Genomic DNA, 24050 nt, shown 5'->3' with positions numbered 1-24050 from the left:
CATAATTTAATTTACATAGAATTCTGAATAAATTAATTTGTTCCTTGTATTTTTTAATCCAATTTCAAAGCAAACAACATATTAATCAAATGAAGAGTACAAGTGCGGAGAAGCATATTCATCCTTTAAATTATTATTTAGTTTAATATTTTTACTCTGATTTTGTCTTTTAAATATTAAAATATTTCCGTGAATTGCACGATAACTAAATCTGATGACTAAAATGTGTTCGGCGCACTCACTCTTTCTTGAAATGTTCATTGTTTTCCTATTTTAGCCTCAGAAAACGACACTTGGCGATGAAACCGACCCTAATCCGCGCAACTCACAGCGACGGTGGTGCACCGAGGTGAAGACTAACGAGGGCAAAAAGGTCAGAGCATAAAATAACGAGAGAGAGCAAAAGATATTCTCAGGCGACCCTGCAAAGCAGAGAAGGTGGGACCGAGATTTTAAGCGGTTTGACGCCATTCCCCTTTCCCTCCGTCACCGAAGTGGGCCCCATCCCACAACGTCAAGCCACTTACGATACTCCTATCCGAACCAAGCCAAGATCACCGTCATCTCCACGGCGTTGTTCCATCCTTTCCGTCGTTGAGCTTAGCCGCAGCTCCAATCCGGTTTCTTTCTGCTTCTATTCTGGTTTAGTTGCTTCCCATTTCTCATTTCAATCGAGATTTTTGCGCGTTTGGCGTCTTTAGTGGATTTTGATTTTGTTAATCTTGCCGTGGAGTTTGGAAGTCTTTCAGTGTGGGATCTTTTTTGAATGAGTCAACGCGTGGATTCTTTGGTCTTCTTTCTTTCATGTGTTTACTTTGGTGGAAGAACAGAATTGACGTCATTTATCCACCGATATATCGGGCGTTACCTTGAATTCATTAATTTGATTTCTTTGTGAAGAGAAATTTGGAGTCAAAAGAGTAGTAGATGATTGATCCTAGGGTAAACTGAATGTCTAGTGCCTGAGAGTCCGCAAGAATTACTTTCGTCTCTGTTAGTCGTGTTTTTCGTTCAACATGTTCAATACGTAAAATCTACCCAATTGTGCTCGATCAGTCTTTAATGTATCTAAAGCTGCAACATGAATGGAATAAAGATATGATGCTCTAGGTGCGCTCGCTTTCTTTCTTTCTGTGGGGGCGGGGAATTATATCTTCATTAATGTGATAATTTTCCAGACAAGCAATTTTTTATTTTGTTTCTTCCTTGCAGACGGGGATACTTGTGAACTTCATCGGTGGCATCTCGTGAATTAAGTCGTATACTAACAGCTAAGTAGAATTTTTATTTGCGCAAGCTGATATACCTGAGCTGAAGAAGCAGCATTTGCTTTCACTAAGTTCAGAAGACGAGGTGTATTTATAGATGGCATACTTCTTCTGTAATTTTATGCTTCTTTGGTGGTGAGTTGTGTTGGTGGACTTAGATGAACGTTCCCTCACCTAAACTATATCTTGAAGGTTTATACGACGCTTGCCCATTGTTGATGGAGCATTCTGGGCCCTTGAACGGCACTCAGTTCATTATTGACATAGCTGGGAGTAGTGAAGCCTCCACATCTACCTCGCCACATGATAGAAATTTAAATGGCGTTGGTACATCGCGCCGTGAAGACAGAGTTAGCAGTGTAAGAATACCTGCTTCTCTGCCTTCAGTTTCTGTTGCATCTAATGGTACAAATTCTAGGAATTCTTCAGTGTTAAGACGAGGGGATACCCGTCGGCACAGGAGTCCATTGAATTCAGGGTTATGGATATCTATTGAGCTAGTCCTCATAGTGAGCCAGATTGTTGCATCTATTATTGTTTTGTCTTTGTCGAGGCAAGAGCATCCACACACTCCATTGTTTGCTTGGATTATTGGTTATGCATCTGGATGTGTTGCTACAATCCCCTTCCTTGGTTGGAGGTATTATCATCATAACCACAGTAGAGAGCAAAATTCATCTCAGCCACGTCAAACTTCCCCTCGAGTTAATGTTTCTTCTAGGACACTTCTTTCTGTTTCAAGAACTAATGGGGGAGAAGACGATCAGGTTATTGTTTCATCCTCTAGAAGCAGTCAGGTTCCAGTAATGATGAATCCAAGGTATTGGTTTATTACATTGTGGTTAACTAAGTGTGTTTTAATTAATAATAATTATTTTTTTCATTATGATGGAATCACACCCCTTGGGTCTGTTTAAAATTATGTGCAGGATATTTGATGCCACCTAATATCTTGCATGAAGACATAATTAGCTGCTCTTTTTTAGTGATTCTTGCTCTTAATTTGGAAGTTCTAAGCTGAACGAATGATGCCAAGGGCAGTGGAGTTTTTTTTTCCTCCGGTTTTTTGTTTCACTTCATCACAACCTTTTGATAATCTCTTTTTCTCACAAGTTTTTGATGTTTCTGATTGCTCTGTCATTTATGATATCACCTTGAGTTGTAAATGACCGTGGTTGTGCTTGACCTTTCCAGATCAGTTGATCAATACCATCTCATGGTCATCAAATATGGTAATCACTGGTCAGTGGTCAGTGTAACATGTGGAATAGATTTTCCTCTTCCCAAAGATTGGTGTTGGCCCCTTCATAGGCAGAAATCAGATATTTGGAAATTTTATAACGAGCTTGACATAGACATTCTTGTGATAACACACACACACACACACACACCCCCACGCACGCACGAGATTTGGTATATAAAAGACGCAAGGAAGTTAGTTGATAAGGGAGTTATTCATGCTGAATAACTACTTCTTATGTGCTGTCAGTATTTTAATATTGCAGTTTATGTTTCTTATCTTAAGAATGCTGAGTTGTCAAGTTTTAGGATGTCAGTTTGTGTGTGCTGTCAAGTTACGGTTGTAACTGCCACTTCATGGTGTTATTTAATTGTAAGTTAATTGAGGAATGGATATGGATGATTTCTGACTCTTTATTTGGAGATTCTCCCTATTAGCTTTATCTTATTTGAACAAGATCTTTGTCCAGATTTAGATAAAGATTAACTTCCCTATTTTGTTATTAAGACTTAACATTTTGGTATCCGAGCCTGGTTTTCCCGAGGATGGTGAGTACTAGAAACAGTTCTATCGATCTCACTGCCCCTCCAGCAACCTCTAATTTATTAGAATCTATAGTCTAGCAAGTAAATCAACTTCTCGTTTGAATGTGGTGGAGGAGATTTCTACCGGAATAGCAGCAGTAAAATTACAGCAGCAACATATCTTAGATGATACTGGGCAATCTTCTCAAAACAAAGGCAAACAACTCGAGAACTCATACTTTGCAGCAGATGAAGAAGACAAGAGAAACATACCTTGGTGGCTTCAAAACACCACAAGGAGACCACATACCAAAGTTAATTTTCCAAAGTTTGATGGAAGTGACCCTAGAGACTGGATACTTAAAACAGAAAAGTATTTCAGACACTACCAAACTCCCGAGGATGTGAAGGTTGATGTTGCGGCCATGTACTTAGAAGGCGACGCATTAGATCTTTTGTTAACTTCTGAACGCTCAATAATTTATTGGGAAGATCTCGTGTGCACTCTTCAGGAGAATTTCGGTTCTGCAGAATTTCAGAACCCTGATGAATTCTGGTGTGGAATTAAGCAATCTGGAACAATACAAGAGTATCGGTTGGAATTTGCAAAGAGATCTCCTAGAGTAAAAAATTGGCTAGAACATTGTTTGTTGGGTGTTTTTCTTAATGGGCTTAAAGAAGAATTACAGGTTGATGTCAGAATTCAAAAGCCCAGATCTGTTTACAAGGCCTTGAGTTTAGCTTTAGAATATGAGTCCAAATTACAATATGCAAAAATTCCCAAGACTTATGGAACTTCCTAGGGCAGTTGCATGCATGCAGCAACCACGTGGCCTTTAAAAGACACTCTCACGACAGGTACAGCAGCAGTGCAATCTTCGGCCAATTCCTCCACTTTTTCACAGCGCGCAAACACGAACTAGGATGCAGAAAAACAGTTAAGACGAGATAAGGGACTCTATTTCCGTTGCGGTGATAAATTTATTCCAGGCCATCGCTGCAAAAATGCTAATTTGACTCTCATGGAGATTACTAAAGAACCCGATGTAAAAGCAGAGAGGTCTAAAGAACTGAACTTAGAGGGCGAATAAGAAGTGCATGCAGAGATATCGCTTCATGCTATCTTAGGACGCCCTGCGAGTACTACTATGAAGATGGAAGGCATCCTAAATCATCATAAATTGCTTATTTTGATTGATAGTGGTTCTACCCACAACTTCATATCTTCTGCATTAGTGTAAAATTTGTAGATTCCTACTAAACTGGTTCCTTCTTTTGGAGTTCAAATTGGCAATGGGCATATAATTTATTGTAATAATATATCTCCTCAAGTCACCTTACGAGTTCAATCATTGGAAATTATTGAAGAATTTTTTCCCTTCTCTTTAAGTGGTGTTGATCTAGTATTGGGAATCAAGTGGTTATCTTCTTTGAATACGGTTCAAGCAAATTAGCAATTGATGTTTATGGTTTTTTGGGTCAATGGCAAAAGGTACAAGCTCCAAGGAGTCTGCATTGGCAACCAAGCAGAAGCAAGTTTGCGTTCGATGTCTTAACAACCTATTATAAACCCAGACGCCTTCTAACAATTGTTACAAAACCTTCTTGATGAGTATGTTTCTATTTTTGATACTCCTTCGACTCTTCCTTCTCTTCGGCACAAGTTCCATTCTATTAATTTGCAACCTCAGGCTACACTGCCAAATGTTCGTCTATATAGATGCCCACATTACCAAAAGGATGAAATTGAACGCTAGGTGGCAGATTTATTAGCCAAGGGTTTTATACAACCTAGTGAAAGCCCATTTGTAAGCCCTGTATTATTGGTCAAGAAGAAAGATGATTCTTGGAGATTCTGCATTGACTATCGAGAATTAAATAAGCTAACTATCCCTGACAAATACTCTATTCCCAATATTGATGAACTCATTGATGAGTTACATAGGGCTACTGTCTTCTTAAAGATTGAATTGTGTTCCGGATATCATCAAATTAGAGTTAAACCTGAAGACATTCACAAAACCACTTTCCAGATTCATTCGAGACATTATGAATTTACAGTCATGTCTTTTGGTCTTACTAATGCTCCGGCTACCTTTCAATCTGCTATGAAAGATCTTTTTCGACTGTATCTAAGGCATTTTATTCTTGTCTTCTTTGATGATATGCTAGTCTATAGTCCCACAATTGCTGACCATCTGTTCGTACAATCCTCTCAAGACTACAACAGGATGCTTATTTTGCACATGGGAAGAAATGCTCTTTTGATCTACCTTAGATGGATTTTTTAAGGCATGTCATCTCATCTGGAGAGGTTGCTATGGATTCTTCCAAGATACAAGTTGTGTTGGAATGGCCTAATCCGACTAATGTTACTGAATTGTGGGGATTTCTTGGTCTTATAGGTTATTATAAAAGATTTGTGTGTCATTATGGCCAACATGCTCGTCCGTTACATGACCTCACTAAACAGGGTGCTTTTCATTGGTCTTCTTTGGTAGAGCAATCTTTTCATAAACTCAAACATGCATTAATTAATGCACCTGTTCTCCATTTACCAGACTTCAACAAGCCCTTCATCGTAGAATGTGATGCTTTATCTTTAGGCATTGGTGCCATTCTTATCCAGGATACTCATCTCGTTGCCTACTTTAGTAAAGGATTTACATTTTCTAATCGTGTCAAATCTGCTTATGACAGAGAATTATTAGCTCTAGTATTAGCTCTGCAAAAGTGGCATTGTTATCTCCTTGGTCGCCATTTTGACATCTATACTGACCATTATAGTCTTCAATATCTAATAGATCAACAACTTTCAACTCTAGATTAGCAACGGCTTATAATGAAGTTGTTACCCTTTGATTTTACCATCAAACATAAGAGTGGTTGTAATAATAGTGGTGCTGATGCTCTTTCACACCGACCTCAACATGCTGATTTCATGGCTCTTGCTATTCCACATAGTACAGATTTTGATGGCGTAGAAGCATGGATTGATCAAGATCCTTCAACTCAACACATTAAGAATTCCCTTCTTCAAGATCCTACTGCTATTCAACATTATGCTTTGGTCAATGGGAAGTTGTTTTATGATGGGCGTTTAGTCATTCCTGATCATCCTACTCTAAAATCCAAGTTGATGGCAAATGCTTATTCATCTCTTTTTGGAGGGCATGGAGGATACCTTTGTACTCTCAAACGATTACAAACTCATTTCTTTTGGCCTCATATAAAGCGAGATGTCAAGCTGCATGTTCAAGATTGTCGTGAGTACCAAATTTCAAAATATCAGACTTTATTTCTAGCAGGATTACTTCAGCCTATTCCTCCACTACATCGTATTTGGGAAGATATTTTCATGGACTTTATTGCCGGATTACCTAAGTCATGTGGAATAGATACCATATTTGTTGTGGTTGACTGTTTTAGCAAATACATTCATCTTATTGGCCTCTCTCATCCTTTTACACTGCCAAGTCCGTCACTGCCGTTTTTAGTTGTGAAGTAGTCCGACTTCATGGTGTCCCTACTTCCATCATTTCAAATCGAGATCCAGCCTTCCTAAGTACTTTTTGGCAAGAACTCTTCCGTCTTAGTCACACTCAACTCTGGATGAGTACAGCTTATCACCCACAAAGTGATGGACAAACAGAGGTGGTCAATCATTGTGTCGAAGCCTATTTATGTTGTTTTGCACATGAACAACCGAAATTATGGAGTAAGTATCTCCCAAGTACTCTTTCAATACCAGCTTTCATTCTGCTACAGGCTTCACTCCATTTGAGATTGTCTATAGTCATTCCCCTCCACCTGTTCTCCCTATGTGTTTGGTGAAACCAAAGTTGTTGACTTAGAAACTCAACTTTTGGAACGAGATGCCATGTTGCAGATTATTCGGACAACCTCTTTAAAGCTCAATCTAGAATGAAAGCTCAAGCTAATGCTCATAGACGTGATATTTGCTTCAAGGATGGGGACTTGGTTTATCTAAGAATCCAGCCTTATTGTCAATTCAGTTTAGCAAAGACAAAGTATGAGAAGCTGTCTCCTCGCTTCTTTGGCCCATACCAGATTGTTCGTAAGGTGGGACCTGTTGCTTTTGAGTTGCTCCTACCTCCTGATGCCAAAATTCATCCAATTTTTCATGTCTCAATGCTGCGCCTTGCTCATGGCACTCCTTCTCCTTCCACACCACCTCCTCTACCACTTTCAGACACTTGGGAGCTTCAGTTACAACCTCATAGTGTCCTTTCTCATCGCTGGATTTCATGAGGCAGCTCCAACATCCTTGAAATACTTGTTTCTTGGCTTGGCTGTCCCCAAGATGAATCAACTTAGGAGGAATATGACCTGATTCGGGACCAATTTCCTGATTTCAGCCTTGAGGACAAGGCTGTTTTTAAAGGGGGGGATACTGATAGAAGTCCATTATTGGTATATAAATGACGGAAGGAGGATTTAAGTCAAAATACAGCAAGGAAGTTAGTTGATAAGGGAGTTATTCATGCTGAATAACTACTTCTTATGTGTTGTCAGTATTTTAATATTGCAGTTTATGTTTCTTATCTTAAGAATGCTGAGTTGTCAAGTTTTAGGATGTCAGTTTTGTGTGTGCTGTCAAGTCACGGTTGTAACTGCCACTTCATGGTGTGTTATTTAATTGTAAGTTAATTGAGGAATGGATATGGATGATTTCTGACTCTTTATTTGGAGATTCTCCCTATTGGCTTTATCTAATTTGAATGAGATCCTTGTTCAGATTTAGATAAGGATTAACTTTCCTATTTTGTTATTAAGACTTAACACATGTCTGTATACAATGTAGCTTTCTTTCTTTTTCTTTTTCTTTTCCCTTTTCCTGTCTGTGCATGAATAATTTAAATAGAGTAAATTAACAGCTCTTGATTTAGAAGACTTGATCTACCAAAAAAAATTGTTTAAAAAATGTAAGATATTTTTTGAGGGGTTGAATGTTAAAAAATGTAAGACATTTTTAGTATTTTAATATGTAATTATTACTTTTTTTTCAAAAGTGCTCCTATTAAATAAATCACTTTATATTTATTTTAAGGTGAATTCTTTATTAAATAAGGGTAAATATGAAAAGATAGGATTAGTTTGATAAGAAGTAATTACTTTATTGGGGGTGAGATTGAGTTAAAAATGTCTTACATTTTTTAATGAAGGGAGTACTTAAAATCTCATAAAATGCCGCTCTTGTTTTTCTTTAAATTCATCAAGCGATAATGTAATGTTTAATATGTATGTGTATGTCGTGTCATGTTCTTTATTCTTTAGCAGTTTGACAAGGCAACGTGTCTGTCTGTAGCCATGTTATTGTCTGTGCATCATAGAACAAACATCACCAGATTCACAACTCCGCACAGACAGAGGTCTTAATTAAGAAGTTTTTAGCCTCATGCAATTGCCAATATTGTGGACAAAACAGAAGTACCTACTGCAGCAGTTGGTAATATGTATGATTGGCTGACACTGACAATCCCTGTTACATGAGGAAAACCATCTTGCAATGGTATATTCCTTCTCCATTCCCGTTAAACTGGAAGAAGGCTGAAAGCTCAAAATAACAGTTATAGATGAGTTAAGCCACTTGCTACTCTTGAATAAGTTTTCTTGGCAGCTTGTTTTGGTATTAGGGCTTGGTGATGTTGCATATGTGCTTGCCAGATAACATGTCTCTATCTCATGATACTTTGTGTAATAGTACTTTTCAGATCCTAAATAATTTGTGAAGTACATGTGTAATTTACTAACTTGATGGGTGTGGTTTATATTATGATCCCTTTTGTAACCATAATTTGAACATGCAATCTGATTTCAACATATAAAGCTTGGCAGTTTGTGGCCCATTTAGTAAAATTACGATCATTCAATTTTGAGATCTTGATTTACTTTTCAATGTGATTTCAACATATAAAGCTTGGCAGTTTACGAAGCTGCTAAGTGCCTAACTACTTGGTGTTACTTGCTCAGCAGACTGAAGTCGCTAGTGGAATATTTCAAAATGGCCTTAGATTGCTTTTTTGCTGTATGGTTCGTCATTGGCAATGTATGGATCTTTGGGGGGAACTCTTCTGCTAATGATGCTCCTAATATGTATAGGTACTACCATGGAGGAGATATTAAACCTGGTGCTTTATCATAGAATCTGAATCTGTCTGCTTGCTTTTGCTTTGCAGGTTATGCATTGTGTTTCTGACATTCAGCTGTATTGGCTATGCTATGCCATTCATTCTATGTGCAACAATCTGCTGTTGTCTGCCTTGTATAATTTCCATCCTCGGAGTTAGAGAGGATCTGACACAAACAAGAGGGGCAACCTCTGAATCTATTAATGCCCTGCCAACATACAAGTTCAAGGTGAAGAAACGTAAAAACATTGACGAAAGCAACTCAAATGTGTTTGAAGGTGGAATTGTGGCTGCTGGAACGGAAAAGGAGCGTGTGATCTCTGGAGAAGATGCAGTAAGTAGCCAATCTGATCGGGTGGTAGACAGAATACCTATTTTGTGCTTGTTCCATTTCATGATTACTTGTTAAAATGAAAGTGATTATATTTTTTACTTCATGGCTAATGATCAACTTACCATCACAAATCCCTCATTTTGATAGTGTCAGGAGATCCTGCAATCCAGTTTACCTCTCTCATAACCCTGGACTTCAATTTTTTTTCTTTTTGTTCAAGGGTTTTGTCGACCCAAAAAAAAAAAGAAAAGAAAAGATTCAGGCGTTTTGTCCTGCTGGTCTTGACTCTGGTTCTGTACTTTTCTGTGGTTTTCTTCAGGTTTGCTGCATCTGCCTGGCAAAGTATGAAAACAACGATGAGCTGAGAGAGTTGCCATGTTCCCATCTTCTTCACAAAGAATGTGTAGACAAGTGGCTGAAGATTAATGCACTATGCCCTCTTTGTAAAGGTGAGGTTGGTGGGAACCTAGTAGGATCAGTCTCTGGTGAAGGTACCAACCAACAAAGGGGTGAGAGCAGAGTTGGAGTTAGTCCAATCAATAGCATAGTATAATTTCCTTATATACGTAGGTAGTATAGGTTCTGTAAAGGTTTTTTTTTAAAATTTTTTTTGGCTTAGATGGATGGTTAACTCTCAGTTTATCCATTCCATTTCATTTTTGATGATATTTTCCTATCTTGATGTTGACAATTGCATTCAATAGTCCTCTTTTGATGCAGCTGGTTGTTCAGGGCCCGGCCTCGTACTGGCTGTGGTGTGCATCAATGTCTCTTGACTTGAGTAAAATTGTGTTCCAACATTGTAGATGGCAAATAGTTTTAAAAAAAGATAGGCAATGAATCTCACATAATACTGTGCGTGAGCAGTGCTCTATGCGAAGTTTTTAATTCAGTAAGTTTTGTTTTTCAATTATTATGTTCTAGAATCGACACATGAGATCATTAAATACATACAAGTATGGATGATTTAGCATAACATTACAATAAGATGGGCCATGTTACACAAAATTACACTCGAGAATTGTTAAATACCATAGAACAGGAATGGGGGCTTGCAATTCCCAGCGTGCAGACATCAGCCTGTGTAGGTGAGTCCAAGGCAAAGACTTGAAGAAAGAGGATGCTTAACCTCCCAATGCGCGTTTGAGCCCTGCTTGTTGCTCTGGCGTCAACCGTGTTGGGAACTTGACCTCAAATCTGATCTTCAAATCACCCATGTTCCTAGGCTCCTTTGCTATTGGCATCCCTTGCTTTGGAACAAGAAGCTCATAACCAGGGCTCACAATGTCAGTCACTGGTATTGATAGACTCCGTCCATCAAGGGTGGTGAGGTTCACTGTTGTTCCTCCTATTGCCTCTGCTAGCGACACCCTTAGGCTCACAATCAGGTCATTGCCATCTCTCGTGTACAGATCGTGAGGCTTTTCGTCAATCACAAACACCAGGTCAGCTGGAAGTAGATTTGGCTGTTGATTCCCTTTATCTGGGAAAGTGATCTTGGTCCCTTTCTTCCACCCCGGTTTTACATCAATGCTTAGCATCTCTGTTTCTGTGACTGGCCGTCTTCAATTTTTTTTTTTTTTTTTCACGCACAGAGAGATTGGTCAGCGGACCTTCACCATGTTCTAATGACGTTTATCTAAAATGGCATGTCCACACACGCTGCATATCATTCACTGACTGTACATCTATGTAATTTTTTCCACCACCTTGCAACACCTAATTTGCGCAATGAGTTTATGAAATTTTTAATGTAATCGAAAAGTGTCTCCCCATGATGACGCCACACATGCAATCAACCCTTGGTCTATGTTGACTAAAATTAAAGCTTGCTTCCACACCATTTATGCAGTTTTGAATGTAAATACATGAACCGTATTCTAGTATAATATATAAAGTTCATTTTAGAAATGCTATAAATACCACAAAGCATCCAGCGTAGCGAGGAAGAGAAGAATCAAGAGTAATAAAAGTTCAGCATGAAAATAGTGAACAAGATTGTTTTAGTTTGTTCCGCATACCCGTTGGCATCAATAGTCCTTGAGATCTTCATTTTCCTAGTGGATCCAGAGTATAACTCCTCCAGGCTGCAAGGCAGTTTGCTCTCCACAGCTGGTGGTTTTTTCGGCATTTGCTTACCTTCATTGCATGTACGAAAAATGTTGTCGCCTCCGCCAAAACCACCATATATTCCAGGCCCTTCCGGTTGGTACTTCATGGACTTGCCTGGTCCAGACGATCCAAATCCAAAAGGGCTACTCCCAAAGAATTCTGCAAAAATATCCTCAGCGTTTCTGGGATTAAACCCACTTGATGGTCCATTCCCTGGCGGTGGCATATCTTGCAACCCTTCCTCTCCATGCTGATCATAGATCATCCTCTTCTGAGGGTCGCTTAGTACCTGAATGCACAAAAACAACTTTGTGTATTTCAAAAGTGGTTTCCAAATCCAATATGCTTAAAATCTCTCAAACTTGTCATCTTTTTCTATATATATATATATATATTCATAAATTTGTAGACATCCATATTCAGAGAACAATTCATCAGACAAAAAGTCGAGCTATGTTTCTCCCGTCCTTAGGGAGGAAGTCAATCTCAAATGATGTTAAAGGACAAAATTGGTGTTGTGAATTCCCCATTCTTTCAAAAACTTTCTCATATACCAGGGCCCTTTCGTGATTTGTTCTTCCTGACCATTCAAATAATTCTTTTAATTTCCCTTTTCTTTTAATTCTAGAGCACATTCATAAATCAATAAATGAAAGACGAATAGCTTTTTGGTCTTTTGCTTTCCGTCCACCTCTATTATCGCGAGAAGAATAAATATAGGGACAAAAGAAATGGAAAAGAAGAAACTCTTGCCTCATAGGCATCTGAGATCTGCTTGAATTTGGCTTCAGCTTCTTTTTTGTTGTTGGGATTCTTGTCAGGATGCCATTTCATGGCCAACTTTCTGTATGACTTCTTCAGGTCATCGTCTGTAGCATTTTTAACAACCTTCAATATATTGTAGTAATCCACCCCCATTTTTACTATGTGAAACTAAAACGCCAAATGTTGGAAGCCGATCCTTCTTCTATGATCCTAGCTTACACAATCACTGCTTCTTCCTGCTAAGAGCCTCATCCAATCGTTCTTTGGAGTTGACGTTCGACGACAATTGTAAAGGATGAAGGAGACGACGCAATCATCAACACAACCAGAATCGAAGAATTTGCTCAATTACAATCTAGTAGCTGGAGGGGGGACGCAGTGCATGATTTGGAAATTGGAGAAAAAAAATGGATTGCGGTGTTTGATGGATATTTCAGACAATGAAGGGAGAAGAGATATATATTTGAAGATGAGCTATCAGGCTTCGACGTGCATTGTGATTCTCCAACAGACCAAGAAAACAGGATTAAATATTAATTGACCCAATGATTCTGGCGGAGGTGAACGATGGGATAAATGAGCGGGAGTCGCGGAAACTATTATATTTGCTGCAGCTGCACCGAGGGTATTTGCGATTGCGTCTTATATATATATACGTAAGCTGTTTTGTTTAAAAATATAAAGTATTTTTAATTAAATTTTACACTTTAATAAAGTAGTTATTTACTTTTCAACTAACTCTATCTTTTCATATTTATTCCTATTAAACACTCTACAATAAATATAAAGTCATTATTAATAAAGGCACTCTTAAAAAAAGACAATGATTACACTTCAAAAAATTAAAAATAATTTATATTTTTTAACATTTAACTTTTTAAAAAAATTCTTTATATTTTTAAATAGAGGGTATATATATATATATATATATATTGCACACAGAACACAAGCCAAAGCTTGGAAACAAGTTCAAATACAAATTACGCTAACAAAATACATAATTTTAAATTCTTGTACTTTACTCTAGTTTTATAATAGGCTCTTGTATTTTTTTCAATGTTTTAAGTTTATGCTAAGAAAAAAACATAACTTTGGGTAAAAAAAATAATTTAAAATTTCTATACTTTGTTCAAATTTTGTTATAGGTTTCTGTACTTTTTTTGATGTTCCAAGTCTTTATTCTTTTTTTTTTTGATCTTTTAGATCCTTATAGTACTACTCATGGAGGAATGTAGAACATCCAAAAAAATATAAAGACCTAAAACACTCAAAAAAATATAGAGACCTATAGCAAAATTTGAATAAAGTATAGAGATTTAAAATTATATTTTCTCTATCAATTTTCTTTGAGTTTAGGTGATAATTACTCCTTGGGCATCTATTACAAGGTATCATTTAAAACAATTTTTCTTTTGTTCTTAATGTAAGGCACTTGAGACAATATTGATTATATTTTTTAATATTATTTCTATTTAAACCTATTAACTATAAGAAATAATGTAATACAAATTTGAGAATATTTTATTTGAATAGGGATAAAATTAAAAGTTTATTCTATTTTTAGATAAAGTTGATAACTTAACTATTTTTTATTAATTTCGGTGAGATAGTTAAAAATATCTTATAATAGGAATAGAAAGAAGTATGTCTAGTATCAAAAAAAAAAAACGGAAAGAAGTATGTCTTAATTGCTCCAGAATTAAAATATTGGTAGGGCATTATGAATAAGTGTATAGATAGGAGATCATGTATTCTAGCAGAAGTTAGTCTCGGAATCAATGATACAAAATTCGAACACTGTCATTTTTATTAACTATTATTTTAATCTAGGATATTCAATATATACACTCTGAATTGATAGAACTTAATTAATAATCATGACCGGAGGAGTATTGTTTTTCTTCTATTCTGGCCCTTTGGCCCCAAACCCCAAAGAATTTTTTTCAAAAAAATAAGATAAATGTAAATGTGAGTGAAAGTGAAAATACATATTTGGTATTGGCAGACGATTTTGGGTGTGTCCGTCAACAAAAACTGATTAATATGATTATTTTGAATATAATTGATTATATTATTTGTGATATAATAATTGATTTATAAAATTGATTAATAAGATTGATTTTAAGTAGAACTAAAAATCAAGTAAAACCGTCAAGGTTTTAAAAATCGAACCGGTCATTGAACCAGATGAGACACTGGTTCACGGTTCATTGGTCGAATTGTGATCTAACCGGGGTCGAACTGATTGACATTAAATGAATATATTTTTAATTTATGTATCATAATTAAATAAGAAATACATTTAAATATGTATTTTTTTTTCAAAAATATATTATAGATGCTTGATAATATATTTTATTATTGATAAATACATAATTAATATTAATTATAAGTGAAGCTTTTCATTTAAATATCAAGAAAGATGTATTTTAATTTAATTTTTATTTTTTAAAATTTTGTCCGGTTTTCTCATGGGAACTGGTCCGATTTTTATCCAATTTTACTGGTTTCATAATGACCGATTTTTAAGGGTCAATCAAACCGGACTAAGAGCCAGTTCCTGATTCAATTGGTTGAATCGGCCGGTTTAGTCCGATTTTTAAAACCTTGAAAACTATACTTTTTAAAAAATATGTTCAAACAATCTATTACATGTCAAGATCAATCATAAACTCAACAACATTATTTTCTTAAAAATATTCAAATATTCATTGTACATATCAAAATCAATTATGAACTTAAAATCATAATTTTTTTTAAATATCCAAACACATCTATATATACCAAAATCAATTTTGCACCCAAAATTTATTTCATAATATTAATATTACCAGTTTCTTAATTCAATTTTTTAAAAAATTATCAAAAATAAAATAAACTATTTTACACATCATATTTTTAGGTTCATAATTAATTTTAGCATGTAAAAAAGTGTTTTAATATTTTTTTAAAAAATTTTGATTTTGATTTATAATTGAATTTAAAAAAAAATAATTTTAAATCTTGTTCTAATATTGTTAAAGGTGTCTATACTTTTTTAAAATATAAAGGTTTAAAATATTGAAAAAAGTGTAAGCCAACAAAACTGAGAGAGCCAAGATCATGATATGACATGGTGGTCTCCGCTGCATGACAAGGGAGACAGAGAGGAAACTCATGGTCGCTGACCTGAGTAGCGGCTATATTTCAATTCCTTTAGAGTCCTCTCATGTTTATGACCAAAAATAAATAAATAAATAAATCAGGTTTTCTAATTGCAGGTACTTAGATATTTAGTCCAAAAGAAAGATAGAAAGAAACGGAGATATAAATAAAAGTTTATGACAGAGAATATTATTTCGCATGCTAGTCCTAGGTCCGTGTACTATATAAGCTAGCAGATAGCTCTACTTTACTCCTGGAAGAACTTGTGATATTAACGAGGAATACCAACCGAAACTAAACTACTTTATAATCAAAATTTGATATGTATGGTATAGAATCTCTCTTTCTGTGTGTTTTTAACTTTCAAGCACAAGGGACTAGTTGAGACTAGCTTAATAGCTGATAATAGGACCAAACCTACGACTTCCCATGTTTGGAACTAGGCTCAATATAACTAAACTGGGCCACTACGCTCATTCCTCTCTTTCAAGAAGCTATGCAAGTAAAACAATGACACTCAGACTAAAGGCCATTTAGTATAGGAACATGGTTGTGTAGGTATCACTTATATATATATATATATATAGGTCTCTTCCTAGCCATGTCGCTTTCGCTTATCCTTAGTCGTCTTCGAAATTTATGTCCATAGACTTGACAAAAGAAAGAAAATAGTGGTAAATTAAGAATGTTGTATGAAATCTATTGCATAAAGATCCAAATTTACGGACCACGGTACAATGCACAGGCAGTCAAATCCTTCCCCTCCATAGATCATCTCAGATGAATTTGAATAACCTTTTTGACCGTCCATTTCAAAATGGAAAACTGCACAATTCCACATGGGGCATGGCACAAGCAAACCCAGCAAAATAGAGACAATTTAGATCTTATCGCCACAACAAAATAGGAAGCTGAGAGCTATACAAAACCATGAAACAGAACCATGTATGAGAGATGCCTCCCACCTCAGTAGTCCTTTCCTAATTTTACACTTCTTAAAACACCATAGGAGTATGACTTTCTGGACAATTTACGAGACAGTGGCCGATGCTGAGGGACTAGGGGAAGTACTGGCGTCGGCTGCCACATTCTTCAGCTTTAATGAAGCAGAATCAGCAAAATTTCCAGATTCTGAAATATCCCCAATATCCAGTGTCTCTGGAAGAGTTTCAGAAGACTGGACACCGTCAAACTGCAAGCAGACAACACTTCTCAGAAAACAAAGCACATTATAAAACACACCATAAAATACTTTTTTTTTTCCCGAATTAGAGTAACAGACACTAACAGCATGAGATTATAAGTAAAATTGAACTCACAACCTTCCACTTACCGAGAAGCTTACATTAGGTTACAAGGTCATTGACCACCATGATTATTAGATTGCTAATTCAGAAGGACATCAACTCAGATTAAACTAAATCTCAGTTTAGACTTGAGCTGATGTTGACAAAATTAATCAAAATATTATGTTAATTCTAAAAAAATCATATATAACAAATAAACCATAAGCAATAAGGTAACACAAGTTTGGCTTCACCTATTATTCCCAAATATAACACAAGAAAATTTAGTCGATAGTTGATTATAATCAATAATCCGAACTATGGGTTCCTAAGAGGGGTATGCAGTGATAAAATTATGAAATCGAGGAGACAGCTGAAACAAAATCTAGCATGCATGGGGAAATATTTCCAGTCACTTAACAAGCTGGAGGCAGGGACGTAACTGTTATGCTATATATCAGTGACACGGATGAAAGGAATTAAGAATACACAAGAAAATAATTATAATATTACCTCAAGCTGGCTCAGCATGTCAATAGCGGCTTCCAGATCACCCCCGTTGACCATGTAGACATCAGCAAGGGATTGATCAGATATTCCAGGAAACGTCATCCTGAGATATTCCAGATCCATATCAGATTCTTCATCCAGCATCTGTTTATCTGCCACCTGAACTGCACCCTGCGCTGCTGAACTGCAAGAACTAGATTCAGGTTGGCTCTTCACATGAAACGCCTGAGAAGTAGAGAGCTTTTGAGGAGCACGAGTGTTATGGTGAACATGGTGCTGATCTTGTGTCGTGTGCTGAGGAGTCTGAAACCCGACAGCTCCATCATAACTCATGTAATCATTGTCTGCTACGCAAGTTCCACCATCTGCCTGCCTTTTAGAGAGTGGAATATAGGCGGCCGCGTATGGATTCAAAGAAGATACTCCTGGCTTCATGGACTCTGTTCAGATAGACAATGCAATTGCTTCCTTCTTTTTGATTGCGGAGCCCCCAAAATTCAAAGAACGAACTAGACAACATGCCATGAAAAAAAAAAAAAAACAGAGAGAGAGAGAGAGAGAGAGAGAGAGAGAGAGAGAAATCCTTAGTGTCTGACACTAAAGAATTTCAAATACAACAAAAAATAGTGTGTGATTAAGTAGTCTGCATTAGTGACCAAAACAGAAGTTATTATTGGTGATAACTGATACATCAGTATTGAATTTTCTAGGTTAACCATTACAAAGATAATAACTTCGAGGCATCTCTACTTATTATATATTAAATTAGCTGATGAGGCACGATTGGCGCGGCGCTTGTAGAACAAATTATCCTCAACGACACGAGCATGGATTTTTTTTTTTTTTGATAAACGTAAGCATGGATTTTACAAGTAGATCGAAGAAGAGAGAATCAAAGCAAGCCTCAAGATTATAGTTCATAATTCTTTCTCATATCCGCTACTTTGTAATAATCCCAACATCTCTTTTATCTAAAAGATATATATACAAGTAAGGAAAAAAGGACTCGCACCGAGACACCGATCAGGAACATGGTGGATTCCGATTCGATTACTTTTTCGTTGGCTACGATTACGGAAAAATAACAGTGATTTGAAAATAGCACAGCCATGATCTTTTTTTTTTGGGCAAAAAAATAGAGCAGCTATGATCGAGAAAAAGGAAAGGCACAACGGAAAGAAAATAAAGAATTACCAAGAGTAATGATGAAGAATCGGAACAAACGAAATAGATCGGAACACCGATGTGAAACAAAAGCCTAATATTTCAGATCGCTCGAAGTGCAGATGAAAGAATGAAACGCAAAACTTCTTGCAAAAAGGACTTTCTCCTCTTTTGGCGTAACTGCAATTTGGTGGGACATCACTATTTATTTATAATAATAAAAATAATGAAAATATGGAAAGAAATCAGTGACGCAAGGTGGTGAGGGGATGATTGACTGCGCCGACTGACTAATGTAGGAGAATGCTTGTTTGGAAACTCGATTATCGTATGATAGGTTTGGGTTAACGGAGACAGGGCCCAAAAAAACTTTATTAATTAGTACTGATTATTTTTACAAGTTAATTTTTTTTTGATTGATCAATCCATAAATTAAGTACTTCGTTTATCATATATATATATATATATATATATAATAAATACTTATATCATATAGGAGTGTGTATATATATATATATTCTTTTTATTACAAGAAAAAACGATATTTATCATTCTATTAACAAACAAATGCAATTAAATAAATAAATAAAGTTAAAAAATAAAACAAACTATATAATTTGAATGCACAAAGATTAATTTATAAATTAAGATACATGATCATTTATAAATGCATAATTATATATTCATACATAAATCTATTAATGTAACCTTCATTGTTATATAATCTACTAGACGCATATAATATATACTATCATAACAAAGCCATTTTATTCACTAAAATATGATATTAAAAATTATTTGATAAAAAATCTATATATCCTCTACAAAACGTGGGGTTAAAATTTGTTGGCAAAAAAAAAATGGAGTTAAAATAAAAAAAATTAAGTCAATTTACTAATGAAAACTAATTTTTGAAATCAAATAGAGGATATGGGGAGGTGTTGTCATTTCTGGCATGCGCAGTGGCACAAGTAAAAAGGCAAAGAGGCATAGCTAGCAGCAGCAACACTGCAATGGCTTTAGCTATTCACTCGGCGGGCCTTTGTCTCTTCGCCCCCACTGGTAATAGTAACACCAATCTCTTCCTTTTCAGGTACTTACTGTTTATCTCACCCTTCTCCGTTGTATCTATGCTTTCTTCCCCTACCTGTCTTGAAATCCTTGTGCTATTGGTCCTCAGAAACTGTAGCAGGATAATTCTAACCCAGAAGAAATGCAAACGAGAAATTTCATGTTGTTCTCTAGACCCCTTTCCACAAAGGAGGATTTACAGAAGGGATTTGGCTTTGGTGGTGTTGGGCCTCTCTTCGGTGTCTATAACTTTGCCATTTTCTGGTACTGCTTATGCTGCGACAGGAGCTCTTTCTGTTGAATTCGAATTTACATTCTTCTTGGGAAATCTATCCCTGGGAAAATTAACCATGCTTCCAATGCTTTATTCTTCACAGAAGGCCACTGTTATTGCGAATTTGCATGCCTTTTCTTGTTCTTTATGTTTGAAACCAAGCAGTGCGGTGTATAATTCTACACATGTAGTCATGTAGATGAACTGAGATACGTTTGCTTTGTCATTTTTCTTTACCACGAATCTATCTACTCCTAATTCCCCCCCCCCCTCTCTCAGCGACTCTTGCTGATGAAGAACTGAAAATGGCTTCGTTCGTGGATGAAATAAATGCTTATTCTTATTTGTTCCCTGTGGAGTTGCCATCTAAGAAGTTTCTCTTCAAATGGTACGCCATTGACACTGAACTTCGTTTATTTATTATGCATGTTGTTTGGTTCAGATGAGCATTCTTTTTTTATCTTAGATAGTTCATATAGTGTGGCCTTGAATGCACATTGAACTCTAAGACTTGCACTCTTCGCATTTTCTCTAAGACTAGCATTGGTGCTGGTGCATGTCACGAAACTTTCAGCTATAATTGGTTTATAAACAACTGCCTTTTTTTCTGACAATTTCCCTTGATAATTTGCTTTCTTACCATTTTATTTTTCAAGTATGATCCTTAAGTCTAACTTTTTTTAAAAAAATATATTTAAAGGGTAGAATCCAGAAAGCCAGAACGATATTCATCAGCTGCACCACTTTCTCGTAAGTTGTGTTCTCTTTCTTTATATAAGGGCAAAAGTTCATCCAATTAAATGTCCATAATAAGATTGAGGCTGATTCCACTTTGAACTTCCTTACCACCAAAGTTTAAATTTTATTTTAATGAGTGAAGCCTTTAGTGCTTCAACATTTCTGAATGATAAGGCATTTTCTATACCAACCTTGAAAACGATGATGCTTTATAAATTGTATGCAGCTGATGCTCGCTTGCGCATTGTGTCTGAGCGTGTTGATATTATCGATAATCTCATAATCTCTGTTACGGTATGATCTCAATCACATATGTATTTTCAGTTATAAAAACAACACTGTCTAGTTTCCCTTTTGGCCGCATCAATTATTTCTATCTTATTCAGATTGGTCCACCAAATTCAAAGATCATAAAATCAAAGGATAAGAGTATGTGGACTGCAAAAGATGTTGCTGATTCAGTTTTGTCTGACAAGTCCGCGCTGGTAACATATCATTTGATTACTACTTATAGGTTTTGTTATTGTTATTAGTGAAAACACAGTTATTAGTGCCTATAATTTCATCAAGTGTTGCTTTTAGTCCTTTTAGTTTTCTCCAATGTTTTCAGTCCCTATAGTTTCAGAAAGATTGGGTCGCGTTTGTTTTTCAAGTCCCTATAGTTTTCATTTTTTTCAATATTTTTAATTCCTATAAGGATTGAAAACACTGAAAAAAAATTAGAAGAATTAAAAACAAAACCTGATGAAACTATAGGAATCAAAAATTAAGTTTTCCCTTGTTCTTTTTACATATGCGTTTAGAGCTTTTTAGGTACAAGCTCAATTTACTGATCATAGCTAACACTAATAACAAATAGTAGCTATTTGCGCCAAACTATTTGCATCACAAAAGTGCTTTTCCTCCAACTTGGGAGAGAAATTTTTGAAAATTCTCAAGTGATAGCTATAAAACATTTTGCAGCGAGTCACCTCAAGCCAGCGCTTAGCTGAGAGTTCAGTTCTTGATACACGTACTAGTGAAGTAAGCTCTATGACTTATCTCTATCTCTTTTCTCCAATGTTATTTGGGCGTGAAAAACATTTATCAGCATGTTACAGTAGATACATTTCTGTTGATTGAGGACTTCTATTATAAACAGATATTTTCATATAAAGAGTCATGAAGAATTAGCACATTTGTATAGGTTTATGAATACGTTGGAGCTTAAAAAAAGGACCGTGCCCATATTTAAATTTAAATGGAAGTTAATTTCCACGTTGAGCTTATCTTTTGTCACCTCACAGATTGATGGTGAGCATTATTGGTATTATGAATACCTTGTTCGGAAATCACCAACAAAGCTAGTAAGTAATTTCTTGTTTTGATTGTAAATTAATTTGCTCTCACTAGTTTGTTCAGTAGAGCAATAGCCTTTAAGAGTTTCAATATAGGCAACCTTATCTCTTTAATTTTCTGATACAAACGTTTTAGCCCTTTTAGTTTTAAATAATGCTGTCTTGTCCTTTACTAGGTGGGTTGAAAAGTTTTTGAAAATAGTTCAAGTTGTTTTTCTGATGTAACAGAAGTTACTGGTTGTCTTTGTCTCAAGTATTGTTTCTAATTGATTCAATTCGATAATTAGGGTTCAGTATTATTCTAAATCTAGAAGGACTAAGTTGCTTTTATGGACAAACTAGAGGGAGAGCATTAGTAGCCAACAAATGTTGGTATGCTTGTCAAGGATGTGAGTTGTATTTATATCCCTAGAGGGCATGGGTTCAAATCCTAAATATTTTTTGAGCCTTGAGGCATGCCTTAGCTCTGTTGAGCTTTTAGGACCCAACTCACCTAATTTTTTTTTTCTTGTTCTAATGGTTATTTAATTAGTGATTTGTGATCATATAGGCCCAAGAATCAAGTATCTATCGGCACTATCTTTCATCAACAGCTGAAAGAGATGGTAAATCCTCTTATTTGTATTTAATTCTGGACATGTCTGGATTATACCTACCTTGGTAGATTGTCCTTTGCATATTCATACAAAGCACATGAAAGAAGTTGATGGCAATGATTTTCTTTTCTCTTTCCTGCTTTTCCCATTCAATGAGGACGGTGATCCAAAAATATAGAAAATATCTTGGTTTTAATCCATCCCTGTATATTTTTGTGGGACACACACATCGATGATGTTGACATGCCTTGGTTTCTTCTCATGTAACTGTTATGCTCTTCAATTTATATCTTCTTGCCTGGTATTTCGTTTAAAAGTTCTCTTCTGCTGGTACAGGTTATCTGTATTCTTTGAGTGCTTCAACCCTCAGCACACAGTGGAAAAAAGTATCTGTCTCTCTTTCTCTCTCTCACATGGGATGCACATTTTTACATTCATGTAATTTATTGGATATACACCTCAAGCACTAGCATTGAAACCTAAAAGGGAATAGATAATGTCTCACACGTTCTCCTTTCATGTACCAGGAGAAACATGAGTAACTCTTCTGTTGTTATGCTGACTGGAGACAGTCATAGCTGTTCCTTAATTCATTTATTGAAAGATCAAATAAAAGATATATATCAACCAAAAGGGACTATGGCTGAAAACTGATATGATCTTTTGATGATAAATGTGAACTTGCTGGTGTCCACGCTTAATAAACCTTCCTGACCTTGGCTTTAGGTATATGGTATATCCCGGTATCTTCAGCCTCCATGCATATTGGCAATATGAAGTATTGTGGTTAAATGCTCTGTAATGCTTATGAGCAAGAAGAGTTCTGTTGCAAAGCTAGTTTGATATGTTTTGTTGAGTTATAGAAAGTACATAATTCCACTGGTGCTAAATTTCCTGAATAAATTGAAGACCTTGTAATAAGTGCGAGCCCGCGCATGATTAGTCACCTGAAACTATTATCTAATTGAAGCTATTACCTTTATGAATTTTTTCCTTACTGAGTGTTACAATGAAGATCTGATATGATTTCAGAGTAGTTTATATATGTTGCTTCGTTTCATTCCTAGTTAATTTTAACTCTCGTCATTGGTGCAGATGGGACCTTTCCTTGAAAAAGCAGTGAATTCTTTCCGTCTAGTCAGTCCTACAGAAGATTATGTTCCTCCATACAAAGATCCATGGAGATTTTGGTAAACACCCCAAATTTTGTTGATTTTTTAGGCTATCATAATCTCTTTTTGCCCTGATTAATGCAAAAATGAGTATTGTATCATATTCTTTGGGTTCCCACATGTAAAGATTCTTCAGTTTCATCGTTCCCACTACCCATTCAGCATCCTCACTCTTCGCTCAGCTTCTGCATCAAAATGTTTACTCACGCTAAGCTAATTATCATGATTCTGAAGTCCTCAAATAAACGTTGAAATGGACTTGGGATGCACCAAGCACACTGCGGATGATTTTAGTACAATTATCCCAACCAATTATTGCACATTTATTCATTTTTAACAATCTACATGAGGCTGAACATATCC

The 24050-nt window shown here is 35.9% G+C and overlaps 4 protein-coding genes across 11 annotated transcripts; 2 read left to right on the top strand and 2 right to left on the bottom strand.

Moving 5' to 3' along the window:
* Positions 1–430: 430 nt before the first annotated feature.
* LOC129294611 (E3 ubiquitin-protein ligase At1g63170-like) lies at positions 431–10318 on the top strand. 6 transcript variants are annotated; one of them, XM_054933033.1, is made up of 6 exons: positions 433–1110; positions 1213–1368; positions 1461–2088; positions 9027–9155; positions 9233–9518; positions 9838–10318. In XM_054933033.1, the coding sequence occupies exons 3-6, from the start codon at positions 1487–1489 to the stop codon at positions 10069–10071; spliced, it is 1251 nt and encodes a 416-aa protein (XP_054789008.1). In that variant the 5' UTR covers positions 433–1110; positions 1213–1368; positions 1461–1486; the 3' UTR covers positions 10072–10318. The 6 variants fall into 6 exon arrangements, with proteins under 6 accessions (XP_054789009.1, XP_054789005.1, XP_054789006.1 ...); XM_054933030.1 differs by having other exon boundaries at positions 432–620; positions 1213–2088; XM_054933031.1 differs by having other exon boundaries at positions 432–642; positions 1213–2088.
* Positions 10319–10444: 126 nt separating this feature from the next.
* LOC129294612 (uncharacterized) lies at positions 10445–12932 on the bottom strand. Its single transcript, XM_054933035.1, has 3 exons — positions 12384–12932; positions 11540–11919; positions 10445–11081 (listed from the first exon to the last, which is right to left on the bottom strand). Exons 1-3 carry the CDS (start codon positions 12546–12548, stop codon positions 10643–10645), a joined length of 984 nt encoding a protein of 327 aa, XP_054789010.1. The 5' UTR covers positions 12549–12932; the 3' UTR covers positions 10445–10642.
* Positions 12933–16216: 3284 nt separating this feature from the next.
* On the bottom strand, positions 16217–18687 carry LOC129294202 (polyadenylate-binding protein-interacting protein 5-like). 2 transcript variants are annotated; one of them, XM_054932388.1, is made up of 3 exons: positions 18530–18687; positions 17339–17932; positions 16217–16731 (listed from the first exon to the last, which is right to left on the bottom strand). In XM_054932388.1, the coding sequence occupies exons 2-3, from the start codon at positions 17768–17770 to the stop codon at positions 16570–16572; spliced, it is 594 nt and encodes a 197-aa protein (XP_054788363.1). In that variant the 5' UTR covers positions 17771–17932; positions 18530–18687; the 3' UTR covers positions 16217–16569. The 2 variants fall into 2 exon arrangements, with proteins under 2 accessions (XP_054788363.1, XP_054788362.1); XM_054932387.1 differs by having other exon boundaries at positions 17339–17844.
* A 766-nt stretch (positions 18688–19453) lies between these two features.
* On the top strand, positions 19454–23840 carry LOC129294439 (psbP domain-containing protein 5, chloroplastic). 2 transcript variants are annotated; one of them, XM_054932820.1, is made up of 11 exons: positions 19454–19592; positions 19680–19834; positions 20124–20232; positions 20545–20594; positions 20809–20876; positions 20969–21067; positions 21546–21605; positions 21869–21928; positions 22470–22524; positions 22852–22901; positions 23611–23840. In XM_054932820.1, the coding sequence occupies exons 1-11, from the start codon at positions 19513–19515 to the stop codon at positions 23707–23709; spliced, it is 885 nt and encodes a 294-aa protein (XP_054788795.1). In that variant the 5' UTR covers positions 19454–19512; the 3' UTR covers positions 23710–23840. The 2 variants fall into 2 exon arrangements, with proteins under 2 accessions (XP_054788795.1, XP_054788796.1); XM_054932821.1 differs by lacking the exon at positions 21869–21928.
* The last annotated feature ends 210 nt before the right edge of the window (positions 23841–24050 follow it).

The sequence above is a fragment of the Prosopis cineraria genome, unplaced genomic scaffold, assembly GCF_029017545.1.
Source record: "Prosopis cineraria cultivar Desert tree isolate PC_DT_omini unplaced genomic scaffold, ASM2901754v1 PC15, whole genome shotgun sequence".
NCBI classification, from domain to species: Eukaryota; Viridiplantae; Streptophyta; class Magnoliopsida; order Fabales; family Fabaceae; genus Prosopis; species Prosopis cineraria.
Note: the sequence above shows the minus strand (reverse complement) of the source record. Positions and strands in the feature narration are given on the sequence as shown.